At 55.1% G+C, this 19,389-nt stretch overlaps 1 protein-coding gene across 4 annotated transcripts in view; it reads left to right on the top strand.

Moving 5' to 3' along the window:
- PLXND1 (plexin D1) overlaps nucleotides 1-19,389 on the top strand; it is a 51,752-nt gene that overhangs the window by 22,472 nt on the left and 9,891 nt on the right. For 2 of the 4 annotated variants that reach the window (XM_067755557.1, XM_067755556.1), the window contains exons 6-23: nucleotides 3-180; nucleotides 338-446; nucleotides 887-989; nucleotides 5,544-5,648; nucleotides 7,967-8,056; nucleotides 8,269-8,362; nucleotides 8,511-8,597; nucleotides 9,314-9,468; nucleotides 10,262-10,413; nucleotides 11,271-11,370; nucleotides 11,461-11,600; nucleotides 12,363-12,530; nucleotides 12,611-12,701; nucleotides 12,875-13,138; nucleotides 13,224-13,373; nucleotides 14,238-14,352; nucleotides 19,089-19,196; nucleotides 19,276-19,388. In XM_067755557.1, coding sequence (XP_067611658.1) covers nucleotides 3-180; nucleotides 338-446; nucleotides 887-989; nucleotides 5,544-5,648; nucleotides 7,967-8,056; nucleotides 8,269-8,362; nucleotides 8,511-8,597; nucleotides 9,314-9,468; nucleotides 10,262-10,413; nucleotides 11,271-11,370; nucleotides 11,461-11,600; nucleotides 12,363-12,530; nucleotides 12,611-12,701; nucleotides 12,875-13,138; nucleotides 13,224-13,373; nucleotides 14,238-14,352; nucleotides 19,089-19,196; nucleotides 19,276-19,388 — 2,322 coding nt within the window. The remainder of the gene's footprint in view (nucleotides 1-2; nucleotides 181-337; nucleotides 447-886; nucleotides 990-5,543; nucleotides 5,649-7,966; nucleotides 8,057-8,268; nucleotides 8,363-8,510; nucleotides 8,598-9,313; nucleotides 9,469-10,261; nucleotides 10,414-11,270; nucleotides 11,371-11,460; nucleotides 11,601-12,362; nucleotides 12,531-12,610; nucleotides 12,702-12,874; nucleotides 13,139-13,223; nucleotides 13,374-14,237; nucleotides 14,353-19,088; nucleotides 19,197-19,275; nucleotide 19,389) is intronic. The other 2 variants (XM_067755559.1, XM_067755558.1) reach the window with 1 other exon arrangement.

Here is a 19,389-nt window from a genome sequence, read left to right as displayed (position 1 = left end):
AGGGTATGATCCTGCAGATCTCAGGGAGCCTGCCCAGCCTCAGCGGCATGGAGATGGCCTGTGACTATGGAAACGACATCCACACTGTGGCTCGGGTTCCGGGCCCTGCCTTTGGCCACCAGATCGCCTACTGCAACCTCCTGCCGAGGAACCGGTTCCCGCCCTTCCCACCCAACCAAGGTAAGCACTTCACTGCCTGGGCTGTGGGGACAGCCAGATGGGGGCTCTCAGGTGGTGGAATCTCAGGCATGGGGGTCCTGATATCACAGCCTCTGATGTCGGTGGAGACCCCCAGCTCCATTGTTCTTCTCTCCCTGGATCCCCTGCTCTGTTCCAGACCACGTAACCGTCGAGATGGCGGTGAGGGTCAACGGGCAGAACATCGTCAGGGCCAGTTTCACCATCTACGACTGCGGCCGTGTTGGGCAGGTGTATCCCCACACAGCGTGAGTGGCGCGGGGCCTGCTTCCAGGTGGCGGGAGGAGGTTCTGCTCCTGGGGAAGCCCGGGGAAGAGACATGATGGTGTCCCAGAGGCAGACAGGACTCTTGGTTGTTCACTCGCCGGCATGTTTGTGCAACAAACTGGCATCTTTGCCCGGCAAAGATGGCACAGTGCCCGGCGTCTGTGAGCACCCAGGCTGGTAGAGGCCGAGAGAAGTGCTATGATTACACTTAACTTAGTGTCATAAAGGCCCTGCTTACCTATTTCCTCCTTGCATACCTCTTGCAGCAGGAAGCTCACTACCTAACAGAGTGCCCAGCCCCTCTCGGCAGCTCTGATGTTGAGAAAGACCTTCCCCTGTGCTGGGATCTGCATCCCTGGGTCCCGGTTCCTGAGCACCGGGGCTGGGAGCCGGGTAGCTGAGGGCCCCCCTTGTCTTCCAGCTGCACCAGCTGCCTGTCGGCACAGTGGCCCTGTTTCTGGTGCGCCCAGCAGCACTCCTGTGTTTCCAACCAGTCTCGGTGTGAGGCCTCACCGAATCCCACGGTAAGCCAGGCCCAAGGCGTGCCCTCTGCCTCCAGTGGTCCGTTTTTTCCCATTTAGTATGTTGAGAACATTTCCGTATCGTTAAATTTTCTTCCTTCGCTCCAGATTTAACAGCTGTGCCGGGCTCATCACATCACAGTGCATTTAACCAACCCCCTCTTGTTGGACATGCTGATCCTTCCTGTTTCTTTTTTGCATTCTGATACGTCCAGGGCGCTGTGCACGGCCTTGATTATTCCCTGGAGACCAGTTGTTCAAAGTGGCATTTTGGGGTGAAAGCCTGGCCGTGTTTTTCACTTTTAGCTCAGCTGACCCCCAGGAAAGCCCGAGCCAGTTTACGCCTCCAGCTGTAGGAGGAGGCCCCCTTCTGCACTTTGTGCTACTTTTCAATTTTACCTTCAACATTTCCAGCAACCCTAGAGAGTACCAGTCCCCAGAGCAACTGAAGCCCCAGCCTCTTGGCTCTGGGCTCAGGGAACCTCGTCAGGAATCCCCAAAGCCTTGTCTGCCCATGGCAGGTGCCAACGAGTAATGCTGAGGAGGGACTTCATGGCCCGAGCCTGGAATCCTGTGGTCTCAGCCCCTCCTGCCTGAGCGTCAGAACTGCTTTGAGGAGGAGGTGTACCGCAGCAGCAGTGCTTAACTCAAAGCAGTGATGCAGTAAAGTGGGGTTTCCAGTGCTGGGAGAGAGGCCCGGTAGAGGCTGTGTGGCGAAATCCCAGGGGAGGCTCCGAGCCTCTGCAGTGGGCGCTGGGACTCCAGTCTAGGCCAGCCAGGACTCCTGCCCTCGTTTGGGGCCAACATCTCCTTCCGGCCCCAGCCCTGGCCTGTGTATACAGTAGGGACTTGATGAATGTCATTGTGAAGCATTCATGCCGGCAGCCTGCCTCCTGTGCTCTGCCCTAGGATACTGGGGCGAGGAGGACTCAGCCTCAACACTCTTCATTTATTGAGCACCTGTTGTATGCCTGGGTGTGTCCTAGGCACTGGGAAAGCACCAGGTTAGACACGGTTCTGCCCTCCCCGTTGTGAACCCAGAGCCTAAGGTGTGAGTTGTAGCTGTGTGATCCCAGGCAAGCTGCCAGACCTCTCTGTGCCTATTTCCCCATCTGTAAAATGGAGCCTATTTCAAAAGCTGGGGCGGGCATCTGGAATTACACCTGTCTGTAAGGTACCAACTTCATACTTGACACACAGTAGGTGGCCACTCTGCTGGGTGGGACAGGGAGGACTTCTCTGGGAGGGGAACCTTCTGCCGGGTCCTAACAGATGCGTAGGCGCTCACCAGCCTGGAGGTGTATCTGTGGCAGTGCCCCCGTGAACCACTCTCTCCCAGGTCTGCGGCTCTGCAGGTCAGGGTTGAGGGGGGTGCAGAGAGGGCCTGTCTTAGAGGATTATGGCAATCCAGTGGGAAAAGAGGCAGCTCCCACGCTGGGCCTGCAGGAGCTTCTGAACCGATGCTTAATTTGGCGTTTAGTTAAGTGCCAGTTAGCCGTGGAGGCGCCATGCCTCTGATTGGGCGGCAGGCAGCGGGGTCTGCATATCCCCCTGGACCCCTCAGGAGCTGGGAGCAGGCGGTAGGGCTTGGGCCAAGCCAGAGAGGTGTCTCTGGGAAGGCAGGTGCTAGGGGCTGAGTCTTCTCTCACTTCCTGTTCCCTCGTGGGCCCCAGAGGAAGGAAACCGGGGAGTGCAGGATGCCGGGAGGAGGGCTCCAGCTTTTCCGCAGAGGGGGGGAGAATAAGGAAGGCGCTGCATCCTCCACTTTCAGTTGTCCAGGGAGGGCGTGGCCACCCCAAGGCGGTGTGACTTTTGGCCTTAGAAGCAAGGAGGGTTTGGGCAGATGGAAGGGCAGGGTCTCTTGGTGGGGAGCCTGGGTAGACGCGTCCATGAAGGTGGTTAGGAGCCGGTGGAGAGGGTAGTTTGGTGGGAATGTGGGGGAAGTTTACAGGGGCTGGGAGCGGTGCAGAAGGGCAGGGAAGGAACAGGTCAGGTGGGTTCAGGGTCCCAGGGCCACCCAGTGCTCCGCTGGATTGGGACCCGAGCTCTCAACTCTTGAACGTAGAAAGACCTTGGGGGAGTCTGTGGACTCCAGTGTGGAGACAGGTGAGGCCCCCTGTGAACTGGCACACACTGGGCTCACATCTGGGCTTTCTGCGGCTCCTGGCATTGCCGCCCTGGCATCTGTTCCCCCAACTCCTGGTCTCCCGCCTTCTTGGCTCTGCGCAGAGTTCGTTCGGTCAGTCGGCCATGGTTTCCTGAGCCTGCAGCTACACTCTGGCAAAGGGGAGAAGCTGCTTAGCATCTTTCAGAGGCATTGACGACTCTGCTTGGGGTGGGACCAGGAGGCCCCAGTCCTTTGCGAGCAGGGAAGCCCTAGCTCAAACTGGCGTCAGCCCCAACAGAATCGTGTGGCTTGTATGAGTACAGAGTCCGAGGGGTGGCGTCCCCTTCAGGCACAGCTGGGTCCGGGGGCTCCAACACTGTCAGCAGGGCCTCCCCACCCCTCTGAGTGGCCTCCACTCTGAGGCAGGCCCTCCCCTCTTGGCAGCAAGATGGCCTCAGCAGCCCCGGGCAGGCTTCTGATCCCCCAGCAGCCCCAGGAGAGTTTCTCATTGATTCTGCGGAAGTTCCAGGGGAACTGGGTCACGTTCACTCCCCATACCAATTGCTGAGTCCAGGACGGGCCTGGGTACCCGCCCATCCCTGGGGCTAGGGAGTAGGGTCAGCCCTCCCGAACCACAGGCCTGGGGGTTGGGGAGATTCCCCTATGGCCAAGGCAGACTTGGAGGCCATGGTCGGGGGCTGGAGGCTGGCAGCAGATGTACCAGCTGTCCCCAAGGAGGATTAGCCAACCCTGGGGGAGGTGCTGAAAGAGGGCAAAGATGCGCCCGCACTCAGCCTTGCTCCCGCTCTGTACAATGGGTACAAGCATCCAGGTGGCCGTGGCTCATAAGGGTCAAGGGGGGTAGGGGCCCTCAGGGATGATCCCACGTCACTTCCTCTTGCGGAAGCTCCCCCTTCCCCAGCCCTCACCCCTCCAGCCCCCGCTGTTGGCCACCTACCCTCAGGTGGGGTGCAGCTGGGAGGACAGAGCTGCAGGGCCCCCAGCCAGCTGTGAAGCAGGCTGGCAGCGGCTGTGAGACCCGATTAGAAACATGTGGCTTCCATTCCCGGAAACTCCGGGGGGGTTACACATGGATGGCACAGGACAGCAGCTCAGAGAGGGACAGACTTGTGGGTCACACAGCGAGTGGACACCAGCTGCTACCTCCCAGCCCCACCGTGTGGTCCGCTGAGGCCCCACCTGGGCCCAGCCATGTTGCCTCTTTGGCCAAGGCCCCTGTGGTCGGCTCCCAGGGAAACTCACTGGCCTGGGCGAGGTTTCTGGCCTGGAGGTCAGCAACCATCCTGGACAACTAGAGCCCGCTGTGCTTGGGCAAACCACTTGGTTTTTCTGTGCCTCAATATCCTAGTCTGTAAAATGGGTGTAATGGTGGTACCTACCTCGTAGGGCTGTTGGGAGAAGGATTTGTTGAATTAATACTGTGCAAAGTGCTCAGAAGTATCCCGGTGCACAGGGAGGGCTGTGTCAGCTGGCCGCTACTTCTGTCACTATGACCATGGTCAATGATAGTAAATACGGCATTGGCATCCCTCGAGCTCTGGTTTTTATGCTGGGCCCCTGAGGGTCCCCTGAAGGAGCTCCCTGTCTAATTAACAATAAGGAGTAAAGACCCCTGATCCCTGGCCCTCAGTTTCAGGACTCAGTCTCTGGCCCGAGAGTCAGACAGATGGGAATTCAAAGAGCAACTCTGCCCTCTGCCCTCAGGTAGCGCCCCTCCTCTCTGAACCTCAGGTTCATACCTCCCTCCCCCCTCCCTAACTTCCTTCCTTTTATGAAGTCGCCTCCGTGGCTCCGCGGAATGCGGATGTCCAGGCCCTCCGCAGGACTTGCCGGGCGCTGGCACCTCCACCCAGAGGCCTGACTCGCCCGGGCAATGGGGAAGGGTCTGGAGCCTGGCGGCACCAGGGCGCTCACAGCCTGTTTCCCATGGGCTGTTCAGAAGTCTGGGCTTTCTCTTTTCTGAATCATTTATCATGAGTTAATCTGGAAACCAGAACTCCAGAGCTAGGTGGAGTCTCAGAAAGTGGTAGAGCCCCTCATTTTACAGCTGGGAAAGGTGAGGCCCAGAGACGGGGAGGTTTCCTCTGAGAGGCACGCGGTGGAGTGGCCATGGGGACCCAGTTCCACTGGGCAGGGTACTGCATCTCTCTGTGCCTCAGTTTCCTCGTCGGCGAAATGGGGCCAATGCCTTCTCCTGCTCGTAGGCCTTGCCGTGAGGGTCAAGTGAGATGGTATGTGGGAGGCAGTGGGCACGCGGCCCTCGGTGCGTGCGGCTGCTACGTTTTGTTAGTAGTGTTTCCTCACTTCCCCAGGCTGCCTGGTGTCTCCCCGGGGAGACGGGGCTGCGCAGGTTGGCTGGGGTGGCCGTGAACCCCGTCTTTTCCGAAATGCCCCATTGCCAGCCCCACCTCCTTGGGTTTTGACTGCAGAGCCCTCAGGACTGCCCGCAGATCCTGCCCTCAGCCCTGGCTCCCATGCCCACGGGCAGCTCCCAGAGCATCCCGGTGCATCTGGCCAACGCCGCCTTCTTCCAGGTAAGTGAAGGCTGGGTGGGGGTGGGGCGGAGGGCTGGGAGAGTGCCGTCCCCGGTGGGGGGACTCTGCTCTGGGCCCACCACCCATGCTTTGGTTTCCTTCCTCTGAGTTTCCAGGCTATGTTTGAGAAAGCCCCGCTCTGGTTGCACGGAGCTGGGGAAACAGGAAAGTGGGCGGGGAGGGCCAGGCCACGGGGACAGCAGGACGCCCCCAGTGCCCGCAGGAAAGCCTGGCCATGACCCCCAGACCCTTCTACCCTCTAAAGCTCCCCTGATCCAGGCCCAGCGCCCGCCCAGTGCCGCAGCCCATGGGTGACGCTGTCCATACCGTCCCCGCCCTGCCCTAGACCCCAGGCTGAGTTGTGACCCTGGACACCTCCCCAGTTCGTGGCTGACATGTCTTCCCTGGAGAATGGCCAGAGAACCCCTTTGCCGCCCGACTCCCCATTGTCCAGGTGGGGAAAATGAGGCCTAGGAAGGGGATGCAGGTGCCTCCAGGTCACACAACGTAGGGCTGCACTTGCATGCCAGCCCTGGACTCCTTGTTCAGTGCTCTTCCCTACAGCCAGTCTTCCCCTCCCCCTGCCCATCTGGGCTGGGGGAAGGGACACAGCCCCTTTCTGGGTCCCTCCTGGAGGAGCGTCCTGGGTGGGAAGTGTTGATGAGTCCTGGAAGCATGCCAGCCACCCCCTCCCCAGCTTCTGCGGACTTGCCATCTGTCGCTTCTATGGGGGAGCCGAGGCCCGTGACGCCTGTCACACGTGGGGGCCACACGCCAGGCATCTGGGATGCGTCAGGCAGCCTCGTGGCAGGGGCTGCAGCTCCGTGAGGGGCAGGGCGGCCCTGCCCTGGGCCCTCAAGCTCTTCCCTGCAATGGTTGGGAAGAGCCTCCAGGGGCAGCAAGGGGCCTGGACCCATGTGGAGGGCTGTGCCGCTCCCCTGCGGCCCTGAGCCCAGGGACTCGGACGACAGACCCACCTCCCAGCTCAGCGTGGCAGGGACACGTGAGCTCTCAGCCCTGTCAACAGCCACTTTCCTGTGTTAGTTTCAGAACGAAGCGGGGAGGGGGCAGGGCAGGGGAGTTGCCGACCTGCTATCTCCTCAGGGTGTCACATCTGCCAGCGACAGGGACATAAACAGGAAGTCCTGCCACGCGGCTGGCCTGACACACTCAAAACCCAGATTTGTTCATTCAGCAAATATTTACTGATGCTGCTCCCGGAGGCCTGTGCTGGGCTGAGGGCAAGACGGGATTGGGGAATTGGCCCTGTTTAGTCTTTCAGCAAGCACTTATTGAGCACCTCTTGCATACTGATAACCGCCAGCATATATTAGGCACCCACAGTGTGCAACCCACTAAAGATAACATGATCTCCAGTTTTCCTAGAATCCTGCAGAGTAGAGCAGCCTCTTTCTGTTGCAGAGTTTAGAAACCCGAGACCCAGAGAGGAGGAGCCACTTGCACAGGGTCACACATCTAGGAGGTAGCAGAGGTGGGATTCGAACCTGGGGGGGCCTGTGTAAGGTAGAAGCTGAGCTATTTCAGCTGCCATCTGCTGCCCTTGGAGGTGCCAGGGGGGCTGAAACCCAGCCTCAACCCTCCCCAATGGGTGGGGGGACAGGTGTAGACAGCCTGCACAGGGGATAAGGGTGGTCCTTGGCCTACAGGGTCGGGGACAGGCTTTAGGAGCTTAATGGAGCCCCTGGCGCACACCCAAGTGTTCATTGCTGAATGGATGGATGATCAAGTGAGGGGTGCCCCTGTGATTTGAGGGGGGAGTCTGGGAAGGCTTTGGAACATGGGACATTTGAGCTGCATTTTGAAGGTTGTGTTGAGTTTTGCTGGGTGGAAGAATGGGCTTGGGCAAAGGCTGAGGGCAGGACAGCCTGTGTGCTCTGTCGACATGCGTCCTGTGGCTGGTCCCAGGCCTTGTGGGGCAGAGGCGGGGGGGGGGGTGTTGACATTAAAGGACAGGTGGAGTCTCACTGGGATGAACCTTGTATGTCGGTCATGCTGAAGAGTCAGGGCTTTACCCATGGAGTGAAAGGCCCCGGGTTTAGGCCATTGGGAGATGTTGGTGAGACTTTTAGTGGCATGGAGAGAGCACAAGGCCAAGGTTCCAGGTGTTTATGTACCCCCTGCCTCCATCAAACATTGGACATGGAGGCCTGGAAGGACATCCTGGAGGAGGTGCAGCCCAGGCAAAGGCCTGATAGTAGGACCACGCCCACTCTTCAGGACAGCAGTGTCAGATGTCCTGATGGAGGTACAGGGCAGTGGGTGCTGACCTGAGTCTCCGCAACCCCCCTCTCCCACAGGGTGCAGCGCTTGAATGTAGCTTTGGTCGAGAAGAGATCTTTGAGGCTGTGTGGGTGAATGAATCAGCTGTACGCTGCAACCAAGTGGTGGTGAGTGGTGTAGCTTTAATGGCGGGGGGCGGGGGCAGAGGGGAAGGGGAGGCCTGCGCAAGTCCAGATCCTACACTCCTTCCTTTCTACCTCCTCTTTTTGGACCCCCTGCCCCCAGTAGCCCTGCCCTCATCTGTCTCCCTGACACCCCTCCCCCAACAAAGACCCAGACACCACTCACACGGCTCATGGTTTTTCCTGTCTTTCTGCAGCTGCACACAACCCAGAAGAGCCAGGTGTTTCCACTCAGCCTCCAACTAAAGGGGCGGCCTGCCCGATTCCTGGACAGCCCTGACCACATGACAGGTGGGAGCGCCTTACACGGCCTCAGGGGACTCGGCCTCGAGCGGTGGGTGGGACCCAGCCTTGGGGGACTCATTCCCGCGCTCGCTCCGGTGTTCCCTAACCCACACGCTGCCTCAGATCCCAGCCCTGCTTTTCTGTGCCTGGTCAGTTACTCAGCACTTGATTATGGAGCAGCTCCTCTGGGCAGGCACCACACCCTCGGGGCATCTCCCGGCCAGTGGCTGTGCAGCCCCAGGTACTTCCTTACCTTTCCCTTTCTGAGCCTCTTTGTCCTCATATGAAGCAAGGGCAGAGGCCCTTTCACAGAGGGTGTGGTGAGGATTTGCTGAGATGGTGCACACAAAGCCTTGCAAGGGTGTCTGGGACATACTCTGTGCCCCCATAGGGTGGTTGGTGTCCTTGCTCTTATTATATGAACTGAATCAACTCTCTAAGGGCCTGTCTGTTCATGGGGAGTCTCAGACATCTCGGTGGACATGGGCACCCCCCACATCCATACTATGAAGGTCCCAGACAGAAGCCCCAGAACCAGCCTGCACATCCTGAGGCCCTGGAGAACTGGCCCTGCACTCCTCCTTGTGCCAGTCTGAGGGTCTGGTCTGAGGCTCACAGAACCCGCATTGCTCAGTGGTTCCTTAGCATCCTGGAGCTCCGTGGGGGCTCAGGAGACCCACTCGGGCCTGGGTATGAATCCAGCTCTGCTACTCACAGGCTGTGTGACCTTGGGCAAGTCACTCTACCTCTCTGAGCCTCATCTCTTACCTGTCAAATGGAGCTAATAAACAGCTCCCACTGGATAGATTCACAGTGAGGATGAGTGTTAATGGGGCTGTGGCTGCACTGTGCTTAGCATAGCCCCCGGGGGGTTTGGAGAAGACTAAGAATTTCATGGGGTCCTGATCCTAAGAACCAGGACCCTGCTGACCTGTGCTGCCTCCGTGTCTCCCGCAGTGGAGGTCTATAACTGCGCCATGGGCAGCCCTGACTGTTCCCAGTGCCTGGGCCGGGAGGACCTGGGCCACCTGTGTGTGTGGAGTGACGGCTGCCGCCTGCGGGGGACCCTGCAGCCCCTGCCTGACACCTGTCCCGCCCCCGAGATCCGAGCGGTAAGCACCCCGCCCCCACCTCCCCCCTCGGAAGCCCGTTGCACCCACATGCCTGAATGTGCACACGTACAGCGCCCCATGTGGGCTCAGGGACCCGCAGCACACGTGCTTGCACACACCCAGGCCCTTGCGCACTGTATTACCCGCTGAGCACCTGCTGGGTGCCAGGCCCTGCCCGGTGCTAGAGACACAGCAGGGAAGAGTACCTGCCTTCTCAGAGCTAATGTTTTAGTTGGGGTTAGGGGACAGCAATAAGAAAGGAAATAATTTACATAGAGAAGGTGGTAAGTGCTACGGCAGGGCAGGGCGGGGGCGTTGGGAGTCTGCTGGGGCTGATGGTCTCTAAAGTTTATAGCGAGGTCAGGGAAACCTTGCTGATAAGGTGAAAATGGGGGCTGCCAGTAACTCCGAAGCCTCAGTTTTAATTAAGAAAAAAATCTCCGGGAAGGAGTCGGTTTAGCTTAGCCTGGGTCAGGTGCCCATTCCAGGCCCAGTCAGCTCTGGTTGGGATGTAGGGTCATGTGGTCAGACCTGGCCACTGGGAGTGGACCTCGGTGTCCCCAGGAGACACCCCTCAAATAGCAGTGACTCTGTCCCTATGCACTGGTGTCCCCAGACCCAAGCGGGCTCAGTATCACAACGGGCAGCCCCAGTGACCTGCCAAGTGGCTGGCAGTGCCAGCGCTCTCAGAGCCTCCCCTGAGTGATGGGTCTGCCTGGCCCTGCCTCCCCGGGAGCCTGCCGCCATCCCAGCCTCTGAACCCCATTCACCCCTTTCTCCGGTCGCCTGGCAGATTGAGCCCCTGAGTGGCCCCTTGGATGGCGGGACCCTGCTGACCATCCGCGGCAGGAACCTGGGCCGGCGGCTCAGCGACGTGGTCCGTGGAGTGTGGATTGGCAGCGTGGCCTGTGAGCCGCTGGCCGGCAGATACACGGTGTCAGAGGAGTGAGTAGAGGGCAGTCCCTTGGGCCATTCTGAGTGACCTGCAGGCCCCACCCGCGCCCCGGAAGTGCCAACTGCATCTCTGCCCTCCCATCTCCCTTTTCTTCTCCCCCTCCCCCCTCCGCCATCCCACTCTCCTTGGCACCCTTCTGCTCCCCAGAAGTCACTCACGCCTGGGTCTCCCGGCCATTTCCACCGTGCGTCCTGCCCTTTCCTGCTGGGGACACCACTCAGGCGCCTGCTCCCTTGGGAAGCCCTCCCGTGTTCCCCTAGACCAGCCCTACCTCCACGGAAGCCTTGCTCCGATGAAAAACATTGCTGTTAGGAAAATGTGGGAGCCACTGGTGGCGCAGAGGTCTGGGCCTGCAGCGGTGGAGCCTGGCCCGGAGGGCAGGGAATGAGCTGGGTTTCCTTTCCGAAGGCTGTAAGTCATGCTTGCAGATAAGGCCATCAGTCTACCAGCCTAGCAAATGTTCTCATGGTTGGAGAACTTTCAAATATCCCCAAAGACCATCTTATCCAATCCCCTCGTCTTATAGCTGCAGAACTGTCGTAAACTCAGGTCGGGGGTGGTCCCGGGGAAGAGCTTGGCACCAGGGTGACTCCTGGGGGACTCAGTGGCTGTTTTCCAGCGGATGGGGAATTGTCTCAGTATCTTGACATGGGTAATGCCATTGGGTGTCCTGGCCAAATAACAGCGCCAGGTGTGAGTGGGAGGGTGGGTGGCTGAGTGCAAGGATGGGGCGCTCACACACCCTGGGGGTGGAGCAGGGGCCATTGCTTGAGGGAGAAACCAGATGGCACCTGCCTGGGCCCCCAGGATCCGCTGGCTGCTTCTTGACCAGAGTTGCCTTCCCCAGGATCGTGTGTGCCACGGGGCCAGCCCCGGGGGCGTTCTCAGACGTGGTGACGGTGAACGCCTCCAAGGAGGGCAGGTCACGGGAGCGCTTCTCCTACGTGGTAAGGGAGGCTGCAGCCTATCCCCTGCCCACCCTGCCAGGCTCGCCCCGGGCTGGCCTGAGGCCTGACCGCCTGCCTTCCTCCCCACAGCTGCCCCTGGTTCACTCCCTGGAGCCTGCCGTGGGCCCCAAGGCAGGGGGCACCAGGATCACCATCCACGGCAGCGACCTCCATGTGGGCTCCGAGCTCCAGGTCCTGGTGAATGACACGGAGCCCTGCATGGAGCTGGTGTAAGCCCGTAGGCCGGGGGGCTGGGGGGCTGGGGGTAATGTCCTCGCACCAGCCATCACCAGGGACTTCACTGGCTGTGTCCCCTTGGCCAAGCCCCTTCCTCTTTCTGAGCCTCAATTTTCTCAGCCGGTAAGAACAGTACCAGTGACTTGTGGGAAGTGCTGTGCCCAGCATACAGTAGGTACTTCATAAGTGACCTTAACCTGCAGTGAAAATGGTGATGATTGTACACACTCTGAGAGCTGCCGCTGGCCCAGGGGTGTGGCTAGTGGCAGGGTTGTGGTCCAGAAGCTCTTGGTGAAATACTTGTCTTTATTATGCACTTAATGTGTACCAGGTGCCATTGATAGGCATTGCTGTGGGTACCAAGATGAGCCCAAAAGTCTCAGCCCTCAGGGTACAGCAGACACTCTCACAGGAGCTAGGAACATCCAGGAGGGTCAGGATTGGGAGAAGTCAGAGCTCTCAGGGCTGTGGGCGCAGGGCCCTCACCGGGGCGAGAGCCAGGGGAGGGTTTCTGGGAAGCTTCTTGGAGGAGGTGGGATGGGGCAGGTCAGAGAAGAGAAGGCAGGGCATCCAAGGTGGGGCAGACAGCGCAAGCATAGGTGCGGCAGTGGGAATGTGGAAACAAGATTTCTGTATGAGGTGGGGGCCAGGTGAGCAGGCCTGGACCCCAGGCCACGTGCCCCAGGTGACGGGGTGTTGGTCGCTGGGGAGTGACGGAGGCGGGTTCCTGCTGAAGAGGCCCGCGTCCTCCGCAGGCGCACAGACACCAGCATCACCTGCACGGTGCCTGGGGGCGCCCTGCCAGCCCCCGTGCCCGTGTGCGTGCGCTTCGAGCACCGGGGCTGCGTGCGCGGCAACCTCACCTTCTGGTACAAGCAGAACCCGGTCATCACGGCCATCAGTCCCCGCCGCAGCCACGTCAGGTGAGACCAGGACGTGACCCCAGGCCAGGGCACTCCCTGGGGCTGCACCTGGGCTCACGGGGCTTGCTGTCCCCCCACAGTGGCGGCAGGACCATCACGGTGGCCGGCGAGCGTTTCCACATGGTGCAGAAGGTGTCCATGGCCGTGCACCACATCGGCCGGGAGCCCACGGTGAGGGCGGGGCCCTGGCGGGCAGGGCTGGTTGTGGCCCCGGCTGACCAGGCGTCCCTCCACCACATCTCCTCATCTCTGCCTCTCCTGTCTCTTTGCCTCTCTCCCCCTCTTTTCCCACATCTGATTATCCCTCCCACCCCCACCTTGGCCCCGGCCCCCCTCAAAACCAGCTCTGCAAGGTTCTTAACTCCACCCTCATCACCTGCCCATCGCCCGGGGCCCTGAGCAACGCGTCAGCCCCTGTGGACTTCTTCCTCAACGGCCGGGCCTACACAGATGAGGCAGCCGTGGACGAGGAGCTCCTGGACCCCGAGGAGGCCCAGCGGGGCAGCAGGTTCCGCCTGGACTACCTTCCTGACCCACAGTTCTCCACGGCGAAGAGGGAGAAGTGGATCAAGCACCACCCCGGGGAGCCCCTCACCCTGGTCATCCACGTGAGTGCCAGTGGGTGCCAGGTGGGGGGCGTGAGCAGGCCGGGCTTAGCCACAGGCCTTACGAGCAGCCCTTCTGCTCCCGCAGAAGGAGCAGGACGGCCTGGGCCTCGAGAGCCACGAGTACCGGGTCAAGATTGGCCAGGTGGCCTGTGACATCCAGATCGTCTCCGAGAGAGTCATCCACTGCTCGGTCAACGAGTCCCTGGGCACAGCCAAGGGGCAGCTGCCCATCACAGTGAGTGGACGGGGCACTAGAGACAGAGGTGGGCTTGGCCCCCAGTCTTGTCCCAAGTGCCCGAGCATCTGCCCCCTGTCCGGCACGTCTCAGCTGAGCGTTGTCGTGCTCAGAAGCTTAGACAACCATGGCAAAGAGGAGCTTTACCTCCCCACTTGGCGGATGAGGAAACTGAGACCCAGAAACTTAGTGATCTGTTCAGGGTCGGTGATCGGCCCCAGCTGGCTCTCAGAGGCCATGACGAGTTGTCCCCGTTCCACTTGTTGCTCTACCCAGAGTCTGGGCCGCCAGTTGCCATGCCGAGTCATGGAGGGAGGGAAGCAGGAGTGGAGAGAGGGCCTAGAACGTGGGATCTCTTCTGCACTGTACCTGCTTGCATGCCTCCTGAGATGGGGTGCTCACTCCCTCCCGGGTGGCACATGCCACCCAGGATGGCTCCGACTGCAAAAGCTCCCTTTCACCTGTACCCCAGTCCCAGTTCTGCCCTTTGAGTCCTAAGAACTCACCTGCTCCCCTGGTCGTTGGGCAGCCCCACAGATACTTCAGGACATGGCCAGGCTCTATGAACTGCCCGGCCACTGGCTCTTCTGCTGCTCCTCCCAGGCTGTAATAATAATCACAGTTGCCTGTATTTATTGAGTCTCCCTTCTGTGCCAGGCTCGGGACTAAGGGCTTGACAAGCATCATCTCATTTAGCCCTCATAGCATCCCCAGGAGATGGGTGGGGCTCTCTCTGTCTTATAGTTGTGGCATCTGAGGCTCAGAGAGGTTAGGTGCCTTGCTCAAGAACGCACAGCTAGCAAGGAGAAGAGCCAGGGCGTAAGTCCAGGGAAGATACAATCCCCTCCCCCCACCTCTGTGCAGATCCAGGTAGGGAACTTCAACCAGACCATCGCCACACTGCAGCTGGGGGGCAGTGAGACCGCCATCATCGTGTCCATCGTCATCTGTAGTGTCCTGCTGCTGCTCTCCGTAGTTGGTAAGGAGCCCCACCCTCGTGTCGTTTTGGGGGGCAGACCTACCCCACTTTGCCTCAGCCCCTCTGAAGACAAGTGGGTAGGAGAGAAGGCATAGTGGGCCGGGGCAGACTGAACAAAGGCGTGAAGGTAGGAATGGGTGAGGCGCTCAGAGGGTGGTGAGGAGTGTGCCCCGGCCACAGCACAAAGGGTGGAGGACAATAGCTGTTGAGAAGTATGCTGGGCCCAGGCGATGGGCCCTGAGTGCCATGCAGAGGGATTCGGATCCTGTTCTCCAGTCAGTAGGGCCTGCTGAAGGTACTTATAAGAGGGCTGTTCAGGAAGATTAACCTTCCTCTTAGGTAGGCTATACCACTATTAAAATAATGGTTATGAAAGTAATGTATTCAATGTAGCATGGAAATTGAAGCCCTCATACACTGCTGGTGGGAATTTAAATGGTGCCATTGCCATGGCAAACTCTCTGGCAGTTCCTCGACGTGTTAAATAAAGTTACCGTGTGACCCAGCAGTCCCCGTCCTGGGTATCTGCCCGAGAGAAATGAAAACATATGTCCACACAAGCACCTGTGCATGAATGTTCATAGCAGCATTATTCATCACCAAAAGTGGCAACAGCCCAGATGTCCATCAGCTGATGAATGGATAAAGCAAGTATGGTTTATCCATACCATGGGATAGTATTAAGCCATAAAGGAATATATATATTTGATACATCTCATTGTATGATATATATATATAGATATATTATATCTCAGAAAGGCGTTATAAGTACTGCTTTGTAATTTTTTAGAAGTTCTGACACATGGTACAGCATGGATGCCCCTTGAGGATGTCATGATAAGTGAAAGATGCCAGACATAAAAGATCACGTAGTTTGATTCCGTTTATATGAAATGTCCAGAATAGGCAAATCGATAAAGACAGAAAGCAAATTAGTGGTTGCCAGGGGCAGGGGGAGAGTGGATGGGGACTGACTACTTGTGGTTATGGGTCTTCAAGGGGCAGGGAAAGTGTGCTAAAATTAGATAGTGGTGATGGTTACACAACCCTGTGAATATACTAAAAGCCATTCAATTGTATGCTTTACATGGATAGACTATATGGCATGTGCATTATATCTCAATAAAACTGTTTTTAAAAAAGTAATATATTCAATGTAGAAAATTTAGGGAAAACTGGGATAGAATATATAATATATAAAAATATTATACATATTTTTTGGCTGCGTTGGGTCTTCGCTGCTGCGCACGGGCTTTCTCTAGTTGCGGTGAGTGGGGCCTACTCTTCGTTGCGGTGCACGGGCTTCTCATTGCGGTGGCTTCTCTTGTTTCGGAGCACGGGCTCTAGGCACGCAGGCTTCAGTAGTTGTGGCATGCAGGGTCAGTAGTTGTGGCTTGTGGGCTCTAGAGCTCAGGCTCAGTAGTTATGGCGCACGGGCTTAGTAGCTCCGCGGCATGTGGGATCTTTCCCGACCAGAGCACGAACCCGTGTCACCTGCATTGGTAGGTGGATTCTTAAGCACCGCGCCACCAGGGAAGTCCCATGTATATTTTATGCATCTCGTTGTATGAGATATATAGAGATGTGTTACATCCCAGAAAGGGGTTATAATATAATACTGCTTTGTAATCTTTTAAAAGTTTCTTAATTCACAAGTAATACCTCGTCGTTGTAGAAAGAACTGAAAATGCTAAATAGCAGAAGAAGAACAGAAATCACCCATAATTCTCTCATCTAGAGAAATCCACTGTTTACCACTATTTTATTTTTTTTCACTCCAGTAATTTTTTAAAATTAATTTTTATTTTATATTATAGTTGATTTACATTGTTGTGTTAGTTTCAAGTGTACAGCAAAGTGATTTAGTTATACATAAACATATATCCATTCTTTTTCAGATTCTTTTCCCATCTAGGTTATTAGAGTGTTGAGTGCAGTACTGTGTGCTATACAATAGGTCCTTGTTGGTTATCTGTTTTATATAGTCGTGTGTGTATGTTAATCCCAAACTCCTAATTTATCCCTCCTCCCACCTTCCCCCTTTGGTAACTGTAAGTTTGTTTTCAAAGCCTGTGAGTCTGTTTGTTTTGTAAATAAGTTCATTTGTATCATTTTTTTTTAGATTCCACATATAAGTGATATCGTGATATTTATCTTTCTCTGTCTGATGTCCTTCACTTAGTATGATCATCTCTAGGTCCATCCATGTTGTTGCAGGTGGCATTATTTCATTATTTTTTATGGCTGAGTAATATTCCATGGCATATATGTACCACATTTTCTTTATCCATTCCTCTGTTGATGGACATTTTGGTTGCTCCCATGTCTTGGCTATTGTAAATAATGCTGCAATGAACATTGGGGTGCATGTATCTTTTTGAATCATGGTTTTCTCTGGATATATGCCTGGGAGTGGGATTGATGGGTTATATGGTAATTCTGTTTTTAGTTTTTTAAGGAACTTCCGTACTGTTCTCCTTAGTGGCTGTATCAATTTACATTCCCACCAACAGTGCAAGAGGGTTCCCTTTTCTCCACACCCTCTCCAGCATTTATTGTTTGTAGACTTTTTGATGATGGCCATTCTGATCAGTATGAGGTGATACCTCATTGTAGTTCTGATTTGCACTTATCTAATAATTAGCAGTGTTGAGCATCTTTTCATGTGCTTTTGGCCATGTGTTTATCTTCCCTAAAGAAATGTCTGTTTAGATTTTCCACCCATTTTTTGATTGGGTTGTTTGTTTTTTGATATTGAGCTACATGAGCTGTTTGTATATTTTATAGATTAATCCCTTGTCGGTCACTTCATTTGCAAATATTTTCTCCCATTCTGTGGGTTGTGTTTCTGTTTTGTTTATGGTCTTTTGGGTTTTTGTTTTTGCTGTGCAAAAGCTTTTAAGTTTAATTAGGTCCCGTTTGTTTTTATTTTCATTACTCTAGGAGGTGGATCACAAAAGATAATGCTGTGATTTATGTCAGAGTGTTCTGCCTATGTTTTCCTTTAAGAGTTTTATAGTTTCCAGCCTAACATTAGATCTGTAATCCATTTTGAGTTTATTTTTGTGTATGGTGTTACAGAATGTTCTAGTTTTTCTTTTACATATAGTTCTCCAGTTTTTCCAGTACCACTTATTGAAGAGACCGTCTTTTCTCCACTGTATAGTCTTGCGTCCTCTGTCATAGATTGATCATAGGTGCGTGGGTTTATCTCTGGGCTTTTTATCCGGTTCCATTTATCTGTATTTCTGTTTTTGTGCCAGTACCATACTGTTTTGATTACTGTAGCTTTGTAGTATAGTCTGAAGTCAGGGAGCCTGATTCCTCCAGCTCCATCTTTGTTTCTCAGGATTGTTTTGGCTATTCAGGGGTCTTTTGTGTTTCCATACAAATCATAAAATTTTTTGTTCTAGTTCTGTGAAAAATGCCATCAGTAATTTAATAGGGATTGCATTGAATCTGTAGATTGCCTTGGGTAGTATAGTTATTTTCACAATATTGATTCTTCCAGTCCCAGAACATGGTATATTTTCCATCTGTTTGTGTTATCTTCAATTTCCTTTATCAGCATCTGATAGGTTTCAGGGTATAGGTCTTTCGCCTCCTTAGGTAGGTTTATTCCTAGGTATTTTATTCCTTTCTATGCAGTGGTGAGTGGGCTTGTTTCCTTGATTTCTCTTTCGGATCTTTCATTGTTATTCTATAGGAATGCAAGAGATCTGCGTATTAATTTTGTATCCTGCTACTTTACCAAATTCATTGATTAGCTCTAGTAGTTTTCTGGCAGTATCTTTAGGATTTTCTATGTATAGTATCATGCCCTTTGCAAACAGTGACAGTTTTACTACTTCTTTTCCAATTTGGATTCGTTTTATTTCCCTTTCTTCTCTGATTGCTGCAGCTAGGACTTCCAAAACTATGTTGAATAATAGTGGCGAGAGTGGACATCCTCGTCTTGTTTCTGATCTTAGAGGAAATGCTTTCAGTTTTTCACCATTGAGAATGATGTTTGCTGTGGGTTTGTCATATATGGCCTTTATTATGTTGAGGTGGGTTCCCTCTGTGCCCACTTTCTGGAGAGTTTTTATCATAAATGGGTGTTGAATTTTGTCAGAAGCTTTTTCTGCGTCTATTGAGATGATCATATGGTTTTTATTTCTCCATTTGTTAATATGGTGTATCACACTGATTTTTTTTGCAGATATTGAAAAATCCTTGCATCATTGGGATAAATCCCACTTGAGCATGGTGTATGATCCTTTTAATGTGTTGTTGGATTCGGTTTGTAGTATTTTGTTGAGGATTTTTGCGTCTATGTTCATCAGTGATACTGGCCTGTAATTTTCTTTTTTTGTAGTATCTTTGTCTGGTTTTGGTATCAGGGTGATGGTGGCCTCATAGAATGAGTTTGAGAGTGTTCTTTCCTCTGCAGCTTTTTGGAATAGTTTCAGAAGGGTAGGTGTTTATCACTATTTTAAACAAACACACATTTCTTATTATAAGAATGGGACATGGAGCCTTATCTTCCTGGCCGTTTCCCAAGCCCTTGGCCCTGTAGTTTTCAACCCACTGGGGAGGAGAGGACCATGAGCTGAGGCGCCTACCCCAAGGAGCTGGAGCTGAGGGGTGCAGGCAGGACCTCTCCCTTCAGGCCCAGGCCCTGCACAGGGCAGGTACCGACAAATGGCTCTCCGAAGGGCTTTCATTGGCCTGACCCGCCTCTCTGCTGCCCACAGCCCTGTTTGTCTTCTGCACCAAGAGCCGCCGCGCTGAGCGCTACTGGCAGAAGACACTGCTGCAGATGGAGGAGATGGAATCCCAGATCCGAGAGGAAATCCGTAAAGGTAGCGGGTGGCGACCATGCGGGACCTTGGGCCTCGGCTTCACCATCTGATCCACTCACAGCCACTGCCTGTTTACCAGGCTTTGCTGAGCTGCAGACGGACATGACGGATCTCACCAAGGAGCTGAACCGCAGCCAGGGCATCCCCTTCCTGGAGTACAAGCACTTTGTGACCCGCACCTTCTTCCCTAAGG

This window comes from Pseudorca crassidens, chromosome 10 (assembly GCF_039906515.1).
Source record: "Pseudorca crassidens isolate mPseCra1 chromosome 10, mPseCra1.hap1, whole genome shotgun sequence".
NCBI lineage: Eukaryota > Metazoa > Chordata > Mammalia > Artiodactyla > Delphinidae > Pseudorca > Pseudorca crassidens.
Note: the sequence above shows the minus strand (reverse complement) of the source record. Positions and strands in the feature narration are given on the sequence as shown.